The following is a 23,013-nucleotide window of genomic DNA, read 5'->3' as shown; positions in this document are numbered from 1 at the left end:
GCTGTAACAAGAAAAATGCATGTGTGAATTTGTGAGTTAATATGCTTCCTGGCATGATATGACACCTGAATACGCCTAGCTTCCCACCATTCCACACGCTACGCCCAGCACAAATCTTGTGCCTTCCCAACAAACACATCACACCCACCACCCATGCCATCACATATCAATTTATTTAAGACAATACCACTAATTAATTCAATAATCTGCAAATTAAACACTCCCTTTGCACATGCATGCAACTCACTCTCTCTCTCTCTCTCTTGCCAACCCCTTCACGAGAGTTACGTGGCCCTCTTCATTTCATCACCCACTATAAACATAATCCAATTCATTTATTCCTTTTCACAACACCCTGCATGGATGTGCCGCCTCAAGACGACGGCACGTCCGACAGCCGCCGCAAGGGCCCCGGAAAGAGGAGCGCCGAGGCCCCTCCGCCCAACGCGCCATGCGGCGCCTGCAAATTCCTCAGAAGGAAGTGCATCAGCGGCTGCATATTTGCCCCTCATTTCGGCTCCGACCAGGGAGCCGCCCGCTTCGCCGCGGTTCACAAGGTCTTCGGCGCCAGCAACGTCTCCAAGCTCTTGCTGCACATCCCGCCCAACCGCCGCCACGATGCCGTCGTCACCATTTCCTACGAGGCTCAGGCCAGGCTCTCCGACCCCGTCTACGGTTGCGTCTCCACCATTATTGCGCTGCAGCAGCAGGTTTTTTTTTAATTTCATTAATTGTTAATGGAGATTGATTTCCCAAGTTTGAGATAATGGGAACGTCGGTAATATGACCATCTGCACGGAAATTTGATGGAACAGTTAAATTCATCAATATTTAATATTTATTAAAGCATACATATATAGTTGCAGCGAGCTGGTGACTGAAGCAAATTTGTCTACATATATAAATATCAATAAGAACTAAGGTAGTACTATATATCTTTTATTTGTTTTTTTAGAGGAAATAGGAGGTACCACATATGATCATAACGGCCAATTCAATTTACAAATCTGAAATATAGCGAAATTAAACATCTCCGAATTAACTTTATCATCTGAGGCTACTAAAATTAATCACGAATAAATAGTGTCTGTGAGTAGCTTAAAAGAAAGTTGTAAAATCGAGATGATCGGTTGTGATAAATATACAGGTGGCATCACTTCAAGCAGAGCTATCAGTGGTGCAAACTCAGCTAATGAACAGCAGATATGTGATGGCAAATGCATTTCAAAATCCACCACAGCAGCAGCAGCAGCAGCAGATTTGTTATTCCAACACTTCTTCGGCTTCGAACAACCTAATTAGCATGCACAGTTTCAGCCCTAACTTTGGGGAAACAAACAGTTTTGAGCCCATGCATGAAGATCACGAAGAGGAGGAAGAGACCCATGATCCTGCAGTTGTTGCATTTGCTAATAACATTTTTCAATGATTTAATTTATATACCCATTTATGTATTTGTAAGAAATAAATTAAATGTTGTTTCCATGACTCCTCGCCAATAATCTTTGTGCCCTCCAAAAATAATTACCATACGTGTAACCTCATATTAATTAGAGAAGTTGGTAAACGGGTGTATATGATTTTTTGGGAATGCGCCAATTATATGCGACCAACCAAAATTAAGTGTCCTCAAAACTGCAATAATTTATTGATCGTCGTATTTAATTTTTTTATTATAAATTAATAATTAAATAAGTAAATTTAAAGACCGTGGACTTGAACCAAGACCTTTGAGTTTAAGCATTAACCACTCTGCCGCTAGGCCAACACGATTTGAATCATAAAAATCATCCTTTTACACAAATGAGGTTGGTTTGTTTTTTAATTGTTGAAAAAAAATAACTTAATGAACAACAGAAATTGAAAAGGGGGTAATTGAGTAGGTTAATCTTCTATAAACATGAGACCAAGAAACATGTTATAAAAAAAAAAATAAAAAAAAATAAAGCGCAAATAATTGTGAGATGTTATATTTGATCAAGCTACTCAAAATGTCATTTTTATTCAATTGTTCTACAACTAAATTATTTGGAAATTAATTATCTGTACCCTTTTTTCTCCATAAGATACATACTTTGTTAGCTAATCAAAAAAGAGTAAAGTTCTTAATTTGAATAACTAATAATTTATTAGAAATAATTATGTAATTATAGTGAATCAATTTTTTAAGACACTACATGAGGTGGGTTCAAATTGATTGCACCCCTATGCCAATAATAATTAGCCCAAATCTGTTCATTTTTTTATGTTAGCCCAAGCCCATTCTAATTTGTCAATAAATTCAATATTATCAAACCAAAAAGTCACGAGAAAGTGATAGTAACAGAGGAAATCGCTGTTTTTCCAAGAGCGACTTTAGTTGAAAGGCTTCCGACCTAACCTACCGTTTCCCGCCACTCCTAGTCTTGCCCTCTTGAGTTTTTGACCCACAAACCCGCACAGAAGTTGTTCCATACTCACCTTCGCTGCGTGTGTTTGTGTGTGCAAATCTTGAAAAATAACAACAACAAGAAGAAGGTGCTTATTGAATTTGAAGAAGAGATGTTGTGGGTGGATAAATATCGTCCCAAAACCCTAGACAAGGTTCTGGTCCACGAAGATATTGCCCAAAATCTCAAGAAACTGGTAATCGTTGATGAAATCGATCAAATTCGTTCACATTTTTAATTTCGATTGGCCGAAGCTTCAAAATTTGTTTGCTTTTTTTGGTCCATAAATTTTTACTTTTTGTTTGAATACAGGTGACTGAGCAGGATTGTCCCCATCTGCTATTCTATGGACCATCCGGGTCGGGTAAGAAAACCCTAATTATGGCCCTTCTCAGACAAATATTTGGTCCTGGAGCTGACAAGGTGATATTTTAGTAATTGTTTTTCAGTTCTGGCTGTCGTTGGACTAGTTATGGTTAAATTTAGTGATTTATATTTGGAGATATGCAAATTGGCTAAATATGGCCCTAACAATGAGGATTTAGTGTGAGCAACTTCATACTCTGTTGCTTCTCGAGTTCTGTTGAGAGCAATTTGACCTATTACTTAGCCGATGAGAATGTGGAAAATTAAATTTTTTACATAGTTTAGCCTATCCAAAACTATTCTATCTGATGAAGGATGCTTTGATTTGACTTATTTCATGTTGTTCTGCAGGTTAAAGTGGAAAACAAAAACTGGAGAGTTGATGTGAGTATTTCTCACCCAAAATTTATGACGCAATATGTAGTCCGAGATGCTATTTCTGCTCTGCCCCAGAGTTATTGCATGGATTGATTTTTCTAGACGTTATAGTTTGAGTAAACATTTAATTTTGTGTCCGCAGGCTGGTTCAAGAGCAATTGATGTAGAGCTTACTACAGTATCAAGCACGCATCATGTTGAACTGAATCCTAGTGATGCAGGATTTCAAGATCGGTATGTGGTTCAAGAGATAATTAAGGAAATGGCGAAGAACCGACCAATTGACACCAAGGGAAAAAAGGGTTTCAAAGGTAAATCTGCCCTTCTTGCCTGTATCAATGTTTTGACTAGGATTTGCTTGTGTATCAATGGCGTTGATGCTTCTTTAGCTGTTTAATAGCTATAATTCTTGAAATGGTATGAAGGAATGTATACAACTTAACAGATTCATGATGATGTCTGCAGTGCCTTTTCCCTTTCTCTTAATTTTCTTGAAATAACTATTAGGATGAATTTCAGTCAGTTCTTATATCTGGTTTCTCTGTACCAATAACATGGACTTGGGCATATCAGTTCTCGTGTTGAATGAGGTTGACAAACTCTCAAGGGAAGCGCAGCACTCTCTACGAAGAACAATGGAGAAATATAGTGCATCCTGTCGGCTAATTCTCTGCTGTAATAGCTCTTCTAAGGTCACTGAAGCCATCCGCTCTCGTTGTCTGAACTTGCGCATAAATGCACCAACAGAAGGAGAGGTCATTATCTCTTCCTTTTATCTAATTTTTCACTCCATTTATTTAAGTATGTAGCACAGTCATAGTTCAGTGTAACAACTACAACATTTTTTTTAACTTATACGTAGTTTTCTAGTATGTTTTTATATTTTTGTTCTCTACTTGTGTTGATATATTATTTTTCCGTGTCAGATCACAACGGTGTTGGAATTTATTGGCAAGAAGGAAGCATTGCAACTCCCACCTGGATTTGCTGATCGAATAGCTCATCAATCTAATCGAAGCCTAAGGAGGGCAATACTATTATTTGAGACTTGTCGTGTCCAACAGTTGAGATTTGTTTTGCATTTATAAAAATTATACTCCCTCCGTCTCTGAAATAAGTTCCTCTTTTTCCTTTTTGGGACGTCCTCCAAATAATTTCCTCTTTCTTTCTTTCCATTTTTGGATAACTACCTCACCACTAATAATATTTTATTTATTCTTACTTTTCACTTTTTCATCACTTTCAATACTAATTATAACACTTTTTCACTTTTTCACCACTCCCAATACTAATTATAACACATTTTTCTCCACTATCAATACACTTTACCACTTTTCCTTAAAACACGTGCCGTCCCCAAAGAGGAACTTATTTCAGGGACGGAGGGAGTAATAAACTTTCTACTATAGGCATTTATTATGATTACATGACTATGTGCTAATGTCATGACTTTCAATTAGGTATCCTTTTGCACCCAACCAGGCAATACCACCTATGGATTGGGAGGAATATGTTTCGGAAATAGCATCAAGCATATTTAAGGAGCAGAGTCCTAAAAGGTTTTGCAATAACAATCTTTTTGTCAGAGACACCTTAGGTTCAAGATCATTGCTAATTTATTTTCCTTACATTTCTCTTATAGGTAGTTTTGTTAATGTATGAGCACATGAAATTTTCATGTAGGATTGCTTTGATGAGTTCATCATTGATGATAAATGACTTATAGCTGAGCTCATCTTAGTACCCTATGAAATGCTGTTTCATGATAACATTTTTTACGATGCCGATATATTTTTGGAATGCAGCTTATTACTTTGATTTCTTTGCCTCTCTGTCTAATGCATTTCTTCGTGTAGGTTGTTTGAGGTCCGTGGAAAGCTATACGAGTTACTTGTTAATTGTATCCCTCCAGAAATCATTTTAAAGGTTGACTTTTTTTAGTGCTTTTCCAACCCCATTCACTTCTTCGAGCCAAAGGATTATATAGCTAGCATTTTCAGTATGAGACTGAAGAACGTTTTCTTTTCATTGCAGAGATTGCTTCATGAATTGCTGAAGAAATTGGACTCTGAGCTAAAGCATGAGATCTCTCATTGGGCAGCTTATTATGTAAGCTCTGATTGCACTATGATTTTCCCCTCCCCTCCCTGCCCCTCCTTTCTAAGTGGAAAGCAGAAGATCAGCTTTTTCTGACAAGTGACGTATATAAAAATGACTTTCAATTTAGAGTTGGATTGTAGTGTAAAGTTTGTGCTCAACTAAGTTGCCGTAGATATAACTGCAGTATTAACTTGCTTCTCGCAGGAACATAGATTGCGTCTTGGACAGAAAGCAATATTCCACCTTGAAGGTACGTCATGTAATTTTGCTGACTTTTGTGTGAACAATTGATGCAGTTATTTTGACATAATTCTCAAGTGTTACTCTTCATCTCAGATAATTATGTTGGATCAGTGAGATGCAAAAAGAAATATAGGAATTTTAACAATTTTTTCAATTCCAGCATGATAATCCTCTTGTTGAACAGCTTCATAATTTTCTTTAACTAGTTGCTTTGGGCATCCTAAATTAATTTCTCCGCATTCAGCTTATTACCTCGTAGTGTTGAGTAAAGATTGAACATTCTGACCATTTCTCTTCCAAGATAACATTGCTTCACGCCTTATTTGGTTTATGTTCACTTATAGAATGTGAATATGAGGTGGTTATTTGGTTTTAATTTCCTTCTGATTTAGAGTCTACCTTGATTAAGCTGTATAAGCACATAACAACTGATACTGCTTACATACTAACAAGTAAAACTTTACACTATTGCTTTACTCGACATTGCAGCATTTGTAGCCAAGTTCATGAGCATCTACAAGGGTTTCCTCATTGAGACATTCGGCTGAGCTCGTGCAAATCCTGCCGTGAGACAAGACGTTTGGCTGAACTTCCATAAATGCCTATTAAGAGAGGATTTATGTTCAATTGTTATCAGTTGTGCAGTCATTCACTTTGATTTGCATCCAACTCATTACAGTATGTGCAGTGTGATGATGTTTCATGTTTCATTAGAGATATCCATCACTATTTCTGATTCTCATTCAACAGTTTAATTGTCGCAATCTTGTTTCCTGTTAAGTTCAAAACTCAACAGACCAAAAAAAATACTAGTAAAATATGACCACCAATTCAATCAGACTGAGATAGAAATGAATGGTTGGAACATTATGTACAGTGTAATATATTCTGCTATCATCTAGTTAGTAAACTCTGTTTTGCTAAACTGTCACCAAAAATTTCTCGGCAGAGGGGCCGCAATGGCCCTCCTCTCTCCGGCGACAGCCATTCGAGAAAGCCGGCTCGCCCGGTTAACTTTCCTCTTGGTGGCCGGAATCTTCCTGGAGATGGCCTGCCATATCATCTGAACGGCATCGTTCTTCCGCGACGGATACTGAAACTCGAAGTAATGCTCCACTTGTTTGAGCGCTCTCCACATCCTACTCCACTCCTCTTTACTGATGCCTCTAATGAAATTGATGAGAAATTTGTCTCTCAAAGCATCTGCTGTGGAGACAAAGACGCAGAACTCGGTGTAATCGAGAATGTCTTCGAACGGCAGCTCGATGTCGTCGCTGATGATCACCGGCACACAGTGGCTAGCAATGGCGTCGAAGAGGCGGTTGGACGAGGGCGTGTCGCCGGCTATGTTGAGGCAGAATTTCGAGGCGTGCATCCCTTTTGAAGCCTGGTTAATCCCATCACCCTTTATGCTCCCAAAAGTGAAATGCACATCTTTTTCATCTCTCAACATGTAAAAGAGCTCTTGCCTAATCGTTCCACCCTGCAAAACCAAAATCAACAAATCCATCAACCAAAACAAGTGAGAAGAAAAATTGAATATGATTGAAGGCTCACATCTTTCCTATACACAGCTCCTTGAAAATACAGCAAGGTGGGGCGGCCGTGGAAGCCGGAGTCCTGGTGGCCGGCCGGAATGAGATGGTTGTAAGGGGCGATGACATCCTTGTCAACATTAGCAAGGGAGGGAGGATATCTGCCGAGATCTGCGAGGATGAAAATGGCAGGCCAGAGCTTCATTCTTGCATAGAGCAGACTATTAGGATGATGAGCAACGATGATGTGATCTCTCCCACCAGACCTCTTCCACTCCTCCTGAGCTACCAAGAAGTGCACCAGCTTCTCCTGCAACATATCGTCGGCGCTCTTCTTGCTCCGCTTCTGGTTCTTGCCGAAGCGGTTGTAGCTAATGGAGGCGAAAAACGGGACGAAAACAACGTCGGCTTGGCGCGAATCGCCGACTCTGACAGCGCTGCGGCCGCTTAAATTCTTGGAGAATTGGGAGCTCAAGATGTCGAGAGTGAGCCAGTATTCAATGCTGTGCTGCAGGTTTAGGCCGCCGGGGTATTGGGGTATGTGGCGGCGGCGGAGGTCGGGCCAGAGGGTGTGGCCGTTGCCTTTCCATCCCAATAGGCCGAAGTGGAAGACGGGGGGCAGGTTGTACATGAACACCTTGAGGATTCGGTGGTTATTGGTGCTGCATTTTGTTGCTTCGTCGATGAAATGAGAGGCGGCGTTTGGTCGTAGCATGTTTAGGGAAGAGATTACGACAAGTGCTGTTGGGATCAAGAATATTAGGAGGAGGAGGAGCCCTAGATTTCTTGACATTTTGGTTGCATGCATGGAGATGAGAGACTGGGATTTGTATGATTGCAAACAAAACCCAGATGATATTTGATTCAGATTGGGGCTTTTCTTTTCTTTTCCTTTCCTTTCTTTTCTTGGTTTTATTTATTTAGGTGTTTTCTGTCTCGCGGGACTACTTGTGTGTTGAAGAAATTTGCTGATTTCTTTGTTTCTTTTTGGTGCTTGTGTAGCGTGAGTGTAGGAAGCATCTGAAGAAGCGGGCTCATCTCATCTTTGTCAAATGTAATTAAACAAAAACTCTTTTTTTCTTTTTTACTGCAAAAATATTCTGATTTTTTAATTTTCCGAGGCTTTTGTGGGTAATAAATACCTAACACTTGTATTGGGGGAGGGCATTTTGGATTGTTTATGTTGCTGACGATGTGCATATAAATACTAAATAAATGGACCTTCTCGAGGTACGAAAAATCCAAAAATAATATATGTGTGTATTATTATAAAATAAGTCTGTACATTTCTTTGAACTATTTTTGGGACACTCTATCTAAAAAAAATCTCTTTGCTGACACAGATAAAAAAAAAATTAAATTAAAATACACACACCAAGTACAGACTACATGTCATGAACAAATGGATCCAACCTTCATTAAATTTCTAATATTTTTAATTTGATATTTTTAGGTAACCTTTTCATCTCCATTTATTATTTAATTTCTTTAAATGGGAAACCTGTTAGTATGTAGTTTCGGTGAGACATGAATATGAAAGCTAAATGCTCTCAAAAAAAGAAAATATTTGACTAAACTTAAACGTACTAGTTTGGTTTATGGAGGGAGTTTAAAACTCTGCACCAATTCAATTTGTAGCCAAGTCAGTTCATTTTCAAGAAGTATTATCTCTTGAATAAGTGTTTCTAGTACGTCTTTTATTCCCTAAAAAATCGAAGACCTATCATTTTCAACTTCCTTTCTTGCAATACAAAATATTATGCAGTACTATACCATTTAAAAATAAAAAACATTAAAACAGTCACATGACTGTAATTTCTTGAGATCTGATAATACTGTATGGCAGTTTGATGCTGTTATTAAATGTTAACGGTGGCTAGGTGAGACTGCTGCCAAACAAGTCAAATATGCCAAAACGGTGAAGCACGAAAGACTTTGAAAATAAATAAATAAATTAGTCTTTATATAACAATACACAAATTTGCCTTTAATTATTAGTATGGTCGGTACAAATTTCTGTGCTAGGCTTTAACCAATTCACAAATTTGCCTTAAAATATTACTCCGTATGGTCAACACAAAAATTTTAAGTAATTCATAAAAGGTCTTAACCTAGACCGGCTTTAATTGCAAGAATTGATAGATCCTAAAAAATCGCTCATACTTATGTGTTGATGGATCCTAGATAGTTGGTCTTTGTTATTTTTAGCTCATGGTATCCCACGACTAAACTAGATAATTTGAGAACAATTTTTTGCATGTGAAATATATACTAGATGCGTAACGTATTCAAGTTAAAACGATTTCAGTTCTAGAAATTAGAATAAATTCGATCTATAGGTATTTGTCTAAACAGATGCCTACAATTGATTTTCGCGCTATTTGTTTTTTTATTACAATAATAATTTTTTTAATAGATGTCCCATTTTATTTTATTTTTATTCCCTAATAAATATCCAATATATTAAGTAATATTCTTCTTATCTTATCCTTAATTAATATTTTTCAGGATATGGTAATTAAACTGTATATATACATTTATCACGATAATTAATAAAATTATAAACATAAATTTCATTTTTCGTTAGTATGTGTAAATTTAACGACCAGGAAACTTAATAAAAAACGATAGGTGTAAAAATCAATTAGTAGTATAATACTCTCTCATATTAAACACTATGTGCCACACAAAAAAAGCATGGTGAGAACCGTCTTCATTACCCTAATTAGGATTTCATTATATTATAATTATGATTTAACTAAATTATACTCACTCCGTTCGTTCTATAAAAGTGTATCACATAAGAGATGGTGCGAGTTTAAAAAAAAAATTGATATATAAAGTATTGAGTGAAAATGAGCGTTTGTTGGTTGTGGTTCAAAGAAGAAAGTGAGGTCATGTCCCAAATAGAAGTGATACATTCTTATGGGACGGACGAAAATGAAAAATATGATACACTCTTACGAGACGGAAGAATTACGAATGTCCACACATAAATTTTTGCGTAGAGAAAATACTAGAGATGAATCGACCTAATGACTTAACTCAGGGGAAATCGCTTATTTTAAGGTAAGAGGAAAAAAAGGTTTACACTTTCTCAACAATTTAATTGAAAAATGGAAAACGGAAAATCCTATATTACAAGGTGCAAATCAAAAGTAATTTCCCGAAAGAAGATGATAAAATCAAGTCTCAACAACCGCTGGGAAAGTTAGAACTGGAACTGCATCTCAGCTGAGTATTCAAGTGCCTCAAGATGAGCAGCCATGGCCTTGTTCATTGGAGGCGGACCACATCTCAGAATCTGCATAATCACAGTAACAGATTTGTTGCTTCAAACTTCATACCTATTTTTCCTTTTCTAATTTGTTCGCATGGCTAAATTCAAACCTTAATGTCGGAGGCTGGAGGAGGGCAGTGCTCCTGAATCATTTCCTTCGACACAAAACCAACCCCGCCATTCCATACTTCAGGAGGCTATAGAAATTTTTCGAACAAACAACAATCCATTAGTTGGGATAGTCGTCTGTAACATAGATTATTTCATTTTACTGCTTCTGAACAGTTGTGCAAAAAGTGACAAGTGCAGAAATCATTCAGAATAAAAGTGTAATTGCTGAGGTTGCCTCGTGCTAGGATTTATAGATGGTAAACTTGCCTGATTGAGCACATAGTAAACTTTGAACTGGTCAGGATAGTTTTTGGCAAGACCATCGATTTCATCCTGCAGCAAGAAACTACAGTTATTCAGGATCGTAAAATAGTTAAAAAACTAGTTTATATTATTCCATACTATCACCAAATATACGTAAAATGAATACGCCATAGAACAAGAACAATGAATTGATTCAACTAAGTTTTCCCTTATACTTTCGTTCTGCAGCTACTGGGCAATAATTTTTGTTCAACAAATTTATCAGACATTTCGACTGCACAAGATTCATGAATTATCCCAGTCCGTATGCAACTGAGCTATCACCAAGCTCAAATTGTGTTTCATTCTAACTATTTCAAGTTACTTTTTTCGATAGACAGCTTTAAGCATGCATAATTCAAGTCGCAGATGGAGAAAAGATATTACAACTTACCTTTAGTAGAATGTCATCAGACGTAACATTAGCATAAATCAGATGCACCTTTGTTCTGTCACTGGGGTTCTCCAGGATTGCTCTGGCAACCTAAACAGAAATGCCAAAATGTATAAACTGTGTTGATGATAGATTCATAATTTAGTTATGAAATTAAAACATTCATAGGTTTGAAAGAAGAATCTATCTAGACATAATATGTCTGAACCCAAATATATATGTATATACATGAAGAGATTGAATATAAACCTGGAACATTGGTGTAATCCCAGAGCCTCCAGCAAGCATACCAAATGCTCTCAATTGGCCTGGTTGATACCTAAAGCGGCCCTAGTTTTGATAAAGAAATCAAAATTAAGAGTAGATTTCCAGATGCATTACCAAATTAAGTCCACATAAATAATAGAATGCGACTCAATGCCACAAGCACATGCAAATGAATAACCAGAGGTAGAAGACCTGCTTTACCCTACAATAGATTGGCTAGCAACATATAGGTCATATTACATATTGGAGTCCTAAAATTATTCAACTTTTGATCGTTTCAAAAGTAAGGAAGGAAATCAGAAGGCCTTGACACCGATAAAATTATAAATCACATCATCAGCGTGCAAAATATATCTTAATATTATACAGCATGTACCTTTGGTCCTTTAACAGCCAAATAATCACCTTCCTTCATTTCTCTAAAATGATGAGACATTCTCCCTTGTGGATACATCTGTAATTGCAAAATGCCATAAAGCAAACCAAATGAGACCCAAGAAAAGTGAAAGTATGATACTGTATACCAGCATGCCAGCAAATAAACAGGTTGACAAATATACGAAATGCACCTTGATAACTAATTCAAAGTATCCAACATCAGAATCCAAAGTAGTTGGAGTGTATGGTTTAATGACCTCTTCACCTTGACTATCCTTACCCCTGTGTCGATAAAAGCAATCAAAATTATCGATCAAGCCTAAGTATGCCTTCTCTTCCAATGGCCAAAATCAACACAATATGCCCGTATACCAATTACTAGATGTATGATGTATCAGATACCATGAGAACAATAATTGAATTAGAGATTCAACCTGCAGCTTATGTGCTGTCCAATAGGAAGACCCAATACAGAAGTAGGCGTAGGAAGAGCAAATCTGAACTTAGCCACGTTATGGCTGAGTTGTGTTTTCTTCACAAGCTTAAATTCCTTGAAATTCTCGGCATCCAAGCACACTGCCAATTACCCAGGAAAGCAACATATAATATGCATGTATATAAAGACATTATTCTATCCCCTCGAAAACTTCAAAGTTTTTTGGAAGAAAGTAGGTAGATAACTGAAGAAACCCCTAATTCAAACAGAAATTTGTAAATTTTAAACCCTGCACTCATTGTACGCATAAATCTAGGCAAAGATTGAATCCCTAATTGAGATGGAAAAAAAATCAATAAAAAAAAATACTTTCTCTAAGCTACATGCAGATTACCAGACAATACTCACTAAACACACACACTCACTCAAATGAAATAAAATTAGAATCACTAAAAATATAACCAAACCTTTAGGCTTCTTGGAGGAAAACAAGAAGTAGGCAGCAGCAATAGCTACGAGACCGACGGCAACTCCAACTACTAGTTGGCCTTCAGATGTTGCCAGGAAATCCATAGCTCCAATAACTTAAACCACCTAACAATTTACAAAAGGAAGAGAGCTTATAAAAATAGAACTATCTCTCACTAGAATATAATAAATACATATAAATAGCATCTAAATCTGGACATAATGACCAAGAAAAGCAAATGGGTTGGTGGTTATTTGTTGTTTAAGATGCCAAGAAATGCCTTATAGCAGAGAGGGATACCATACTTGAGTCCACAGTTTGGAATAATGCTACAATGAGTCCAATTAAGAGTATTTAACAAAATAAGTAAATGAAAATAGGGCTGAATGCAACAGTACGCGCAAGCAATGGGAGTAGGTGGGGAAAAAGAAATTGTGAGTGAGAAAGATCTGGTGAGAGAAATTATCACCTACCTACCAACCTACAGCTCTCCAGTTGAGGTTCCGCTAGCCAACAATGTCTGCGGCCCCTGGTTTTATCACTGATGCCTTCCAGAAAACAGAGACAAACACCCATATTTGGTGTTTTATATTGGGGTTATTGCCAGAAAATACATATGCTTTGTCAATTTTCTGGTTTATATCATGACTTTATAATTTGGCCAGAAAATACATTAATTTTCAATTTAATTGCAATTATAATATGACTTTATAGTCTGGCCAGAAAATACACTAAATTTCAATTTATTCTCAATTATAACATGACCTTATTTAGATTATTTTTCGTCATAGATGTATTAATATTTATTGTATTTATATTAAATTTTTATGTATAAAATATTTTTAATTGATTGATTAATTTTTATAAAAATTAAGTTAGATTATTAATTATTTCATAATAATTATTTCATAATAATTATTTCATAATATATATATGTATATATATATATATGTATGTATTTTTAAGCCATCAATATAATATCTTGTTTATATATATATATAAATTTGATTTTAATATTCTATTAATATATTATATATATAATAAGTATTTATTTATTTAAATTGTGAAATTATAAAATATTAGGACCAATTAAAAAAATTACGTACATATATAATAGAAACTATGTTAAAAAGTAAATAATATTATATATTATTTACATATAGATGTATATTTATCAAATATATATGTATTTATATATAGTATATTGTGAGATGAAAAGAAAATTTAAAATATTTAATGTATTAAACTTGATATTATTATACTAAATTAATTACAAGGTCATGTTATAATTGAGAATAAATTGAAACTTGGTGTATTTTTTGGCCAAACTATAAAGTCATGTTATAATTGCTATTAAATTGAAAATTGATGTATTTTCTGGCCAAATTATAAGGTCATGATATAAACCAGAAAATGTTGAGTTTTATGCTATCTCAAAAGTTGGTCAACCCAACCCAATTTGGCCCCGTCCAAATTAAGGGCAATACAGTCCAAAATTACAAAAATATCCAATTTTTTTGTTTTTAAGATGGATGGTCAAATATTGAGTTTTATGCTATCTCAAAAGTTGACCCATTTTTTATTTTGAAATATTCACAAAAAATATTTCTATTCCTACAGTAAATGAATGTATATTACCTTCAATATATTAACTTATTTACATATTTACTATATATGGTTCACCATTTTAATTTAATTTAAACGTCATTATTCACTCACAATACACTTAACTACAATTATTAAAACTCATGTCATTCTCTCTTAAGACTATCTTTATAGGATGGAGAGAGAAATTAATACTATTTATTATATTATTTGTTATTACGATCAGGCCACAGAGTATTTAGAAATATAATACACAAATATTTGACGTGTATATTGTACTCGTTAACTATTAATAACATTGCATCGCTTAAAAAAGCATTGCATCCTTTGATAATGTCTAGTCTAAATAGTAAAGTTGAAGCATCAAAATTTTTATTTAATTAGAAGTCTTAGGTTCAATTTCCACAAAAGTGTGAATAGTTTTTAAAATTTATTTGAATTTGAATATTATATTGTCTAATCTTTGTACTAATTACTTAATTAGTTTGACTATTATGGTGTGGAATTTCTTTATAATATGTGTTCATTTCATAATATGACATCATCTTTGTATTCTTAAAAAACTATTGCGCCTATTAACTACTAACAACACATTAGTATTAGTATTTTTTATTTTTTTTTGACTTGACACATTAATATGTTTAAATAATAAAGATAGGGGGAAATCTTGAGGTGTGCATTCTCTGCTGGTGGAATTCAATGAATCATCGTTATTAACAATTTGCTTGACATCCAGTACTGAACGCAGTAACGTTGAATTTTCTTAAAAAGGAACAGAGAAGAGTTGAGAAAACCAAAAACAATTGGGAAAAAGATTAGAGTAAAAAATTAATAGTACGGCAGCATGCCAAATCGACCAATTTGTGCGCGCAGCACGCCCTACTTAGACGGCGTTAAGCAGGCAACTTTTACCGAATTTTCAAAGATTTCAACGGCGCCATTAAGCGCATTAATGTGGACTTTATCTGGAACCAAGGAATATAGGGGCCCGTTTATTTGTATTTCGATATATATTATGAGGATCAGGATTCGAAGCATATGAATTAAGTATTTCATTGGGGCTATACGCGTATTATTGAATTACCACTGCAAGCTATGAGATGAGACGATGCTCATGTGTGTGATTGAAGTGTTTAAGTATGTAAAAAAAGATTGAGAGTTGAGAAAGCAGACTAAGTTTCTCCACAATCATTGATAATGCTGCTACCGAGGTTACCTGAAGAACATAGGTCAAGATAAGCAAATTAAAAATCAATTGACCAAGATCAATGGGCAAAATGCTACCTTGATATGAAAAATAACTGCGCAAGTTGATGGTTTCATCCTTGAATGCCGCCGACTGTTAATCTGGCAAACAAATTCTGAGTTGCGCGAATGTTATAAGTAGTAAAGGCCAACACAGTGCGTATTCGCATGAATTATGAAAATCGAACCCACAAAATCTGTAGAAGTGGAAAGCTTGAAGGATATCTTCTCATCCAACTGGGGATTGTTGAGCATCAGCAGCTTATTGTTGTTCAATATAGCTTGAGCCAGTAGTTCTTTGGCCTCATCATGTTTCTTGCGCAGGATGTCGCAAAGCTGCAAGCAAAAACGAAGGAAAAAATGAACTCCACAAATGCTAGCTTCTTCAAAACTGGAATCATACGAAAAGGGCAATCATTCTTACGTCATCAAGTTCCTTGCTGCAAGCATCAGCCAGTTTGATGTTGCTATCATTTTTTGTCGAGGATGATATCTCTACTCCTTTAGCCTTCAATTCATGGGAGTTTCCGATTGTGCTTTTGATGCGATCATCTTCCATGCGATTGATGGGTACCTAGTAATTGGAAACCCATGAGCCATCAAATCTTTTACCCTTAGTAGCTCAACATTTTATTTGCTCCTTTCTTGCTGGACTGCTTTCTTGACTGATAAACATGTAGCATTTCATTCTTATTCCATTAAACGCTCACTAAATTACCTTTTTGAGAACCTTTTCTGTTGTTTCCAAAAAATTCCTGCATATTTCACAGATCATCAGGCGTGAGTATATAATCCAGAAGGTCACATTTCAACAAACTATCATATCAAATGGAATGATAGGAAACCTGCTCGTAGCTACTGATTGAGAAAGACGTTTAGCTGGATGTAAGGCACTAGTATCTGCAGTGTCATCCTGTACGAAAAACCAAGTCCATTGAGAGCATGCATTATATGGTGATAATTATATATCTCAAACTGAAAGATAATGCACAGATAACAATATAGTTACTGATCTTAAATCATTGGAGATACAAGGTACAACACCACGATGAAAAAAGTACCTCTAATGCTCGCTTCACAGATAGGGTAGAAATTGTTTGCCTACACTGGTCCGAAAGATGAGCAGTACCAAATGGTATTTTGCTTACTGAAACACTTTTCTGACTACTGTTTCCAACTGGTTTAATCTCTCTCAAAATTGGTGATTTTGTTGAATCAATGCTTAATCTGCCAGTTCAAGATTGGATAGAGAACTTGATCGGTGGAAATAATCTCAATTTAAACCACAGCAAGAATTCTCAAGATTAAAGATGATTTCACCTCGAAAGTTTCAGTCCAGACAGATCAGGGGGCTTCCTACCACCTTCAGTTGCAGAAGTTCTGTGTTCTTGAGCAGAAGTGTTTTTATTTGACAGTATAGATGCTAATATTTTTGGATTTCCACTGCTTTCTGCTGCTTTACTATTAGTTTCCATTCTGAACAGTAAAAGGCAGCATAAGATCTCCAGAAAGGTTCAAAAATAAATTCATTTCAAAATTTCTTAGACTAATGCAATATAAATATATAATCCACCATTTTTTGTATCATATCAACACTATAATATGATTCTGATTATAACCGCAATAGGCTTAGATGTGTAGACCATCAGCACCAAACCATTTCTGGCCTGGTTTCAGGTACCAAGCCTGTTGTCACCATTTGGATGATATCTGAGAATCAATCTTTCATCAACAAAGTTCTTTCTAGCATATGTTGTCTTGATAAAGAACACCAGACCTGGGATTATCTAGATCTTTCGTAAACACTTCTCTTTGCCTCGGTGCAGATTTTATTTTCTCCATGTCCTTAACTTGTTTTGCACTAGAATCATTCAAGTTACTGCCGTTTCGTGAACCATCAGCAACAGGGTCCTCTCTGCTAAATGTTTAATCATGGCATAATTGTCAGACTACTAAAAGAAAATTTCTTGCTAGTCTTAGCTTCTATATCATAATGTGTTGGTCAATGGAAATATAAAATAGCAAATTGACTTATCTGAAACAAACAATGAGCCTCACCCATAAATATTTAGATGACTGCAGCTTTTCTGACTCTGAATCTGGGGAATAATCCCCCTCAGTAGTGTTTTAGAACATTGCAAGGATAGTTTTCTGTCACTTTGAGCCGCATCTCCATTCCTGTTTTGTCCAAGCCATATGAGGGAGTGAACAAATCAATAAATTATTATGAAATATTAATATACAGACCTTCCTTTAACTAGACTTGGTTGAGCAGAGGTAATCTGTTTACTACTTAATGAGGAAAAAGTTGCTTGGATTGACGCCTTCGGGATGGGACCTTCAGGTTTCTCTAACTGAACTGACGGTCGTGAGAAATTCATAAGGGGTTCTGTTGTGTTCTCAATTGGCTTGGCCAATGGATCAGCTGGCTCACTGCCTCATCATAGCAATACAAATAAAAAACCATCAGTAAAATAATGAGTAGTTCAATATCATGAGTGCGGTGAAATTTATTTCCACAAATAAAATGGTGTCACTACTACTTTAGTTTAAAAAATTGGAACAAGAAAAAAAGAGCACATATAGCCTTACCTGGTTAATGAAGACTTGATCATTTCGTGAGAGGGTTCCTGATTCTCCCTGCTAGATTGTGTATCACTGTCACAGGATATCCCTGATACATCCCCAGTTGTACATGAAATTTCAACAAGTGAATTAGTTTGACCTAGTTCAGCTCTTTCTCTATCTTCGTCCGCATGATTTTCGATTCCATCCTGAGTCCTTTCGCCATTAATGTTTTCTGAGAATACAACAGGCTGATCGTGCTCGGAGGCTTTAGATGTATGTTCGTAATCACAGGGTGAGCCAGCAACCAATACCATGTTAGCATCTTGTTCTCCATTTAAGCTGCTAGCATTGGTATCCATACAGCTGACCTTGCTCTCTCCTGCTGATGAATTATCTACACTTGTCTCGTCAATGTTCTCGGAGACTGCAACAGCCTGGTGGTGCTGTGAGTTTCTAGATATTGTATGTTTGTAACTAAATGTTGAATCAGCAACCAATGTCATATTACCATCTTGTTCTCCTTTGGAGCCACTAGCATTTGCATCCACAGAGTCAACCTTATTCTCCAGAGCTGATGAATTACCTCCACTTGGCTCATCGTTAGACAGATGATCAGATGACAAGTCCAGCATTACATCATTTGTAATACAAGCTTCAAGATCAACTTGTCCTCGGGAAACCAACTTTTTAGATGGACTGATATTTGGAATTTCCCTGGATATTGTTGTCTCCAGAGGACCTTTCACTTCACCAGTTGGTCCTTCATCAATTGCAGCTAAATGTTCTTGAGTAACAATGTCATCCATGGCAAAATTTGAAGGACAAATTTCCCTTGTGGGTTCAAAATCCATGTCAAAAGTGATCCGGCTCTCTGGTAAAGATGGCTTTTGAGGTCCATCTTTTGAAGTACTCTTACTTCCAGTTTCATTTATGTGAGTAGAACCTTCCTTATCTTGACAGCCACTTCCATTTGAAGAACTTTCTTTGTTATCACTCTGAGCTTTTGTACCTTCTTTTTTTGGGGAGTCAAAACTGAAATCGTCCAACCTAGTTTTAGGAAAGATAAGTGCAGAGTTATAGCAGGATGACCTCAACAAAAGTGAAGCATGCAAGGAGAAAAACTTTGAAGGAGTATCAGCACACTCACTCGTCAAAATCAAATCCAAAAGCAAAGCGATCAGTTTTTCCTTTATTCTTTCCACTGGATGATTCTTGCGGCTTCTCCTTTGATTTTGCATCTTTTTTAAGTGGTGGTGAGTTATCCAGATCGGATATATCCAAATTGAAAGATGACATCTTTCCGAAATCAGCGTCCAAATTAAAATCCATATCCCTGGAATTTTTGCAGCGATTCCATTAGTCCTGGTTACGACTTGCAACTTTTTAAGCTGCTATTACATTACAACTGTTCGTCAATGCAAACTTTACTAAGAGCAGAAAATCAGCAGAAATCGAGTAACTGTGTAACTCAAGTAGATGGAGGGCAAGAAGATCAATAAATTAATTCAGGAAATTAGCCTATTAATGCCCATATTCATGCTAAACAGACCAGAAACCATAAAAATGTTCAAAATACATTACTGAAGTTTCAAAATATAAACGAATAACTTAAAAATTGAATTACGCTTTCTCAAAGTTAAATAGTTTCTTATTGCCCTTAGAAACTGGAGTGATGTCAAAATCCAGCCCATCCCCCTCTCCAATTGACATTGATTTCCAAGAAAAGAAATCATTCCCAATTTCCAGATCTGCATCAAGCAAAATAAACAATGAAGGGAGATTTTACATCAGAGAATAATACATATGTATAAAAAAATGCACTTGCGGCAGTAAAACCGTTGCTAGAAGCACAGATATAGGTTTCCCAAGTTAAAATGGAGTTGCCACATATTCAGTATTAACCATTATGATTCAAGTTCTCGTCCAGAAAAAGGAACAATTAGGATTTTGGTTCCTCTATATCCAGCCTGACTACTCTCTACAAGTCCTCACTGGAAAGACTTGTTAGGTCCCTGATGTTATTCTCTCTAATGTGATAAACTTAAATAAACAGATGCACTACTATCCAACTCAACAATTCTCAATCTACAAAAGTTCCATCCATTCTAGAGATATGATCATGAAAACAGATGCAATACCTTGCAAAGGATCTTTCTCCTTCACATTGACAGAAACACGATTATTCTTCTGAGGGTCTGCCATCTTCGTTTGCAGCTAGTAACGTCTTTGTTCTACAAAGAATGACCATTCAGTTTGAAAGAAAAATAAAACAGGTACGAAATAATTATTGGAAAGAGTAACAAGTAACAACAGTTATTCATTGCACCAGGTATGATATAGATTAATAAACAACTTCAGGTGTGATAACAGGATAAACCATATTTTATTCAACCCTGTAATAAGTTAAAGAATAATTTCAGACTTGCAAAGATAGACTATATCCCCTACCACAAATGCATTTATTTTTTAAAAGTAAATTTCCAGCATGTTCATATGGGTACTCCAAGAAACAACAAATCTTCTGGATCTCTGTTCTTCTTTATATTACAAAGAACCCATCCAGAGTGGATAAGGAAGCCACTAAATGACCACTGCAGAATGACAACTTTTAAAGGAACAAAAGGTCACTCTCAGGTTTATAACCTTAGAGACGAGAGAATTATGGGCTTTCTAGTGCCAGGAAGAAATGTATCATAGAACAACACTGACATTATACCCCTTGAAGAGCTGAAAGCTCTAAAATTAGCAATCACTTGAGGTAATTGAGTATAAGGATGTGCAGCTGCACATAAGTTGTTTTATAGTTGAATTCCTAGCTATACTACTTTCATGTACCAAACACCACTCGCAATGGCTGTCCCAACAATTAGCAATCATTAAATGAACTCAGGTCCCTGATCCCTCAACTTCTGATCCTTCAGGACGAGGTCATCTGTAGCATGAGGGAATGCTATGTCATTGAATTCAACATAGTGGTGTTTTTATGATTGAGTCGTAGGCATATTCTACAGATAATGAGCTATCTATTCAACAATTTCACCATCTTTGGCAATCCTGATTCTGATACAATATGCATACAGCCACTTTCTATTCATCTCATGCTTCTCTTCCCACACATATTTTCATCCATTGTTTCTTCTCCTTTCTTTATCCTCCTCTTTTCAGAAACTTTTAATTTAGTAATCTACTAATTTATTTTATTAACTCTCAGCATAACTCGACATTGACTGGAACATCAGAATCTATTTCATAGTAAGAAAATTGACCACATTGATAAAAAGTTCCTTACATCTGTTTCCATAAAATATATTCAAATAAAAGGAAATGAATGAGTGAAAAAAAGAAGTATATACGATCAATGTTGTGAAAATCGCTGGAGGCGGACGCCTTGAGGCGCACCTCAAGGCAAGGCGACACTGAAGGGCACCAATATGTGCGCCTCTGTAAGATTTTTGTGTATATGCGCCTCGTTGGCGAAAGGCGGCCGCCTCGACGTGCGGAGGCGCTGAGGCTATGCGAGGCGGCGCTGAGCCTATGCGAGAATGTAGGAATCGGGAGATGCAGACATATTCAAATAAACATGATTTCGGCAACTATTTCAAAATTTCAGAGGTGAGTTCAGCAATTTTACGCATAAACATGGATTTCATTAATCACACCAACAAAATTCATTCAATATCTTCACCATAAAAAAGAAATGTAAAGTGAAATCGTCTGCCATAAATACCTTTTCTTGAATCTGCTGTTGTGTCCCCAAACTCTGGAATTGAATACTCTACTTCATCGTCCTCTGCCTTCTCATGGCCGATAGTCTAGAAAATCCGACAAAATCACAATAAAAATCTGAGCAATACTCCGAAATCCAAACAGAAGATAAAATCATCCTCTGAGATGAACATTTTGATAACTCTCGCGCTATGACTACTGATTGTTGAAGAGTTACAGAGGAATTTGAGCTTAATTTTTGACGATCTAAATCAAAATAGCAATAATCTTCATCGAGCGAAATCACACAATTATTCTGACCATCAGTGAAAAGTATAATAAATGCATGGTAGTACACGTTGCAGACGAAGTAGCGAGAGAGAGAGAGAGACCTTGAGTTGGAGTGATCAGAGTTGCAGGAATTTGAGCGAGAAGCTGCCACCAAATAGAACACGCGGTTAAAATTTTGAGTTGTAGGGTTTTATATACACATGACATGACTAATGGAGCAAAATGCGGAGCCCCTGCCGAATTCCGGCTGATCGATGGCGTCATTCTCTATTAAAAAAAATGTAGATTTCACAAAAAAAATACTTCCTCCGTCCGCCAAAAGTAGACTACTTTGGTTGGGCACGGGATTTAATAAAATTGTTGATGATTTTGATGTAGTGGAGAAAGGGTCCCACCACTTTATGAGATATGTGGTTGAGATTGAATTTGGGGTGAATTTTTTGTAAATAAAGAGTGTTTGTAAGGATAAAAGATTAAAGTGGGTGGTGGGATCATTTCCATAAAAGGAAAGTGGTCTACTCTTTGCGGACGCCCAATATAGTAAAAATAGTCTACTTTTGGCGGACGGAGGGAGTATAAAAAATGTGATCATCACTTTAAGTGATAAATTTATACCTATTATTCTTATATTTAATGGGATAAAAATCAAACATATCCAAAAAATAATTTATAATAACTCCACTTTTTTTTTGAGAAGATAATATCTCCACTTATTATTTATCGATAACTTTTGCTAAAATGCTTTTATTCAATGTAATATTTCAAATCTATTTTAATCTCCTCTGCAACTTAAAAAAAAAAAAGAATCATAACGATAACTTGCAAAATATCTAAATCCCTGCATCACTTGAAGTGGAGATGAAATACAACTCACACAAGCACACAAATTAAACCGACAAAATCACACTAA

The 23,013-nt window shown here is 36.0% G+C and overlaps 5 protein-coding genes across 12 annotated transcripts; 2 read left to right on the top strand and 3 right to left on the bottom strand.

The window, feature by feature from the left end:
- Window positions 1-233: 233 nt before the first annotated feature.
- Window positions 234-1,485, top strand: LOC131002861 (LOB domain-containing protein 20-like). The gene is made up of 2 exons (XM_057929344.1): window positions 234-710; window positions 1,148-1,485. The coding sequence occupies exons 1-2, from the start codon at window positions 237-239 to the stop codon at window positions 1,427-1,429; spliced, it is 756 nt and encodes a 251-aa protein (XP_057785327.1). The 5' UTR covers window positions 234-236; the 3' UTR covers window positions 1,430-1,485.
- Window positions 1,486-2,305: 820 nt separating this feature from the next.
- Window positions 2,306-6,258, top strand: LOC131002846 (replication factor C subunit 3). The gene is made up of 11 exons (XM_057929320.1): window positions 2,306-2,625; window positions 2,742-2,852; window positions 3,147-3,179; window positions 3,316-3,484; window positions 3,747-3,928; window positions 4,100-4,236; window positions 4,634-4,732; window positions 5,030-5,099; window positions 5,208-5,282; window positions 5,478-5,523; window positions 6,006-6,258. Exons 1-11 carry the CDS (start codon window positions 2,542-2,544, stop codon window positions 6,062-6,064), a joined length of 1,065 nt encoding a protein of 354 aa, XP_057785303.1. The 5' UTR covers window positions 2,306-2,541; the 3' UTR covers window positions 6,065-6,258.
- LOC131002845 (probable arabinosyltransferase ARAD1) lies at window positions 6,222-8,271 on the bottom strand. Its single transcript, XM_057929319.1, has 2 exons — window positions 7,074-8,271; window positions 6,222-6,999 (listed from the first exon to the last, which is right to left on the bottom strand). Exons 1-2 carry the CDS (start codon window positions 7,857-7,859, stop codon window positions 6,445-6,447), a joined length of 1,341 nt encoding a protein of 446 aa, XP_057785302.1. The 5' UTR covers window positions 7,860-8,271; the 3' UTR covers window positions 6,222-6,444.
- A 1,816-nt stretch (window positions 8,272-10,087) lies between these two features.
- Window positions 10,088-13,281, bottom strand: LOC131002847 (NADH--cytochrome b5 reductase 1-like). Of its 5 annotated transcripts, none has more exons than XM_057929322.1 (10): window positions 13,163-13,281; window positions 12,688-12,814; window positions 12,219-12,360; window positions 11,976-12,066; window positions 11,783-11,860; window positions 11,389-11,469; window positions 11,140-11,229; window positions 10,710-10,775; window positions 10,442-10,528; window positions 10,088-10,355 (listed from the first exon to the last, which is right to left on the bottom strand). In XM_057929322.1, the coding sequence occupies exons 2-10, from the start codon at window positions 12,791-12,793 to the stop codon at window positions 10,263-10,265; spliced, it is 834 nt and encodes a 277-aa protein (XP_057785305.1). In that variant the 5' UTR covers window positions 12,794-12,814; window positions 13,163-13,281; the 3' UTR covers window positions 10,088-10,262. The 5 variants fall into 5 exon arrangements, with proteins under 5 accessions (XP_057785305.1, XP_057785308.1, XP_057785304.1 ...); XM_057929325.1 differs by having other exon boundaries at window positions 12,995-13,164; XM_057929321.1 differs by lacking the exon at window positions 13,163-13,281 and adding an exon at window positions 12,990-13,121.
- Window positions 13,282-15,078: 1,797 nt separating this feature from the next.
- Window positions 15,079-22,343, bottom strand: LOC131002844 (uncharacterized protein At4g18490-like). Of its 4 annotated transcripts, none has more exons than XM_057929316.1 (17): window positions 22,205-22,343; window positions 21,835-21,919; window positions 20,246-20,338; window positions 19,732-19,855; window positions 19,255-19,440; window positions 18,132-19,154; window positions 17,787-17,972; window positions 17,598-17,717; window positions 17,317-17,457; window positions 16,860-17,015; window positions 16,601-16,766; window positions 16,385-16,452; window positions 16,258-16,294; window positions 15,964-16,113; window positions 15,765-15,875; window positions 15,579-15,670; window positions 15,079-15,510 (listed from the first exon to the last, which is right to left on the bottom strand). In XM_057929316.1, the coding sequence occupies exons 3-16, from the start codon at window positions 20,307-20,309 to the stop codon at window positions 15,614-15,616; spliced, it is 2,589 nt and encodes an 862-aa protein (XP_057785299.1). In that variant the 5' UTR covers window positions 20,310-20,338; window positions 21,835-21,919; window positions 22,205-22,343; the 3' UTR covers window positions 15,079-15,510; window positions 15,579-15,613. The 4 variants fall into 4 exon arrangements, with proteins under 4 accessions (XP_057785299.1, XP_057785301.1, XP_057785297.1 ...); XM_057929318.1 differs by having other exon boundaries at window positions 17,317-17,454; XM_057929314.1 differs by lacking the exon at window positions 15,079-15,510 and having other exon boundaries at window positions 15,534-15,875.
- Window positions 22,344-23,013: the final 670 nt, after the last annotated feature.

Source organism: Salvia miltiorrhiza, unplaced genomic scaffold (genome assembly GCF_028751815.1).
Source record: "Salvia miltiorrhiza cultivar Shanhuang (shh) unplaced genomic scaffold, IMPLAD_Smil_shh fragScaff_scaffold_23_2, whole genome shotgun sequence".
Classification (NCBI taxonomy): Eukaryota; Viridiplantae; Streptophyta; class Magnoliopsida; order Lamiales; family Lamiaceae; genus Salvia; species Salvia miltiorrhiza.
This window is presented reverse-complemented; position numbering and strand designations above follow the sequence as displayed.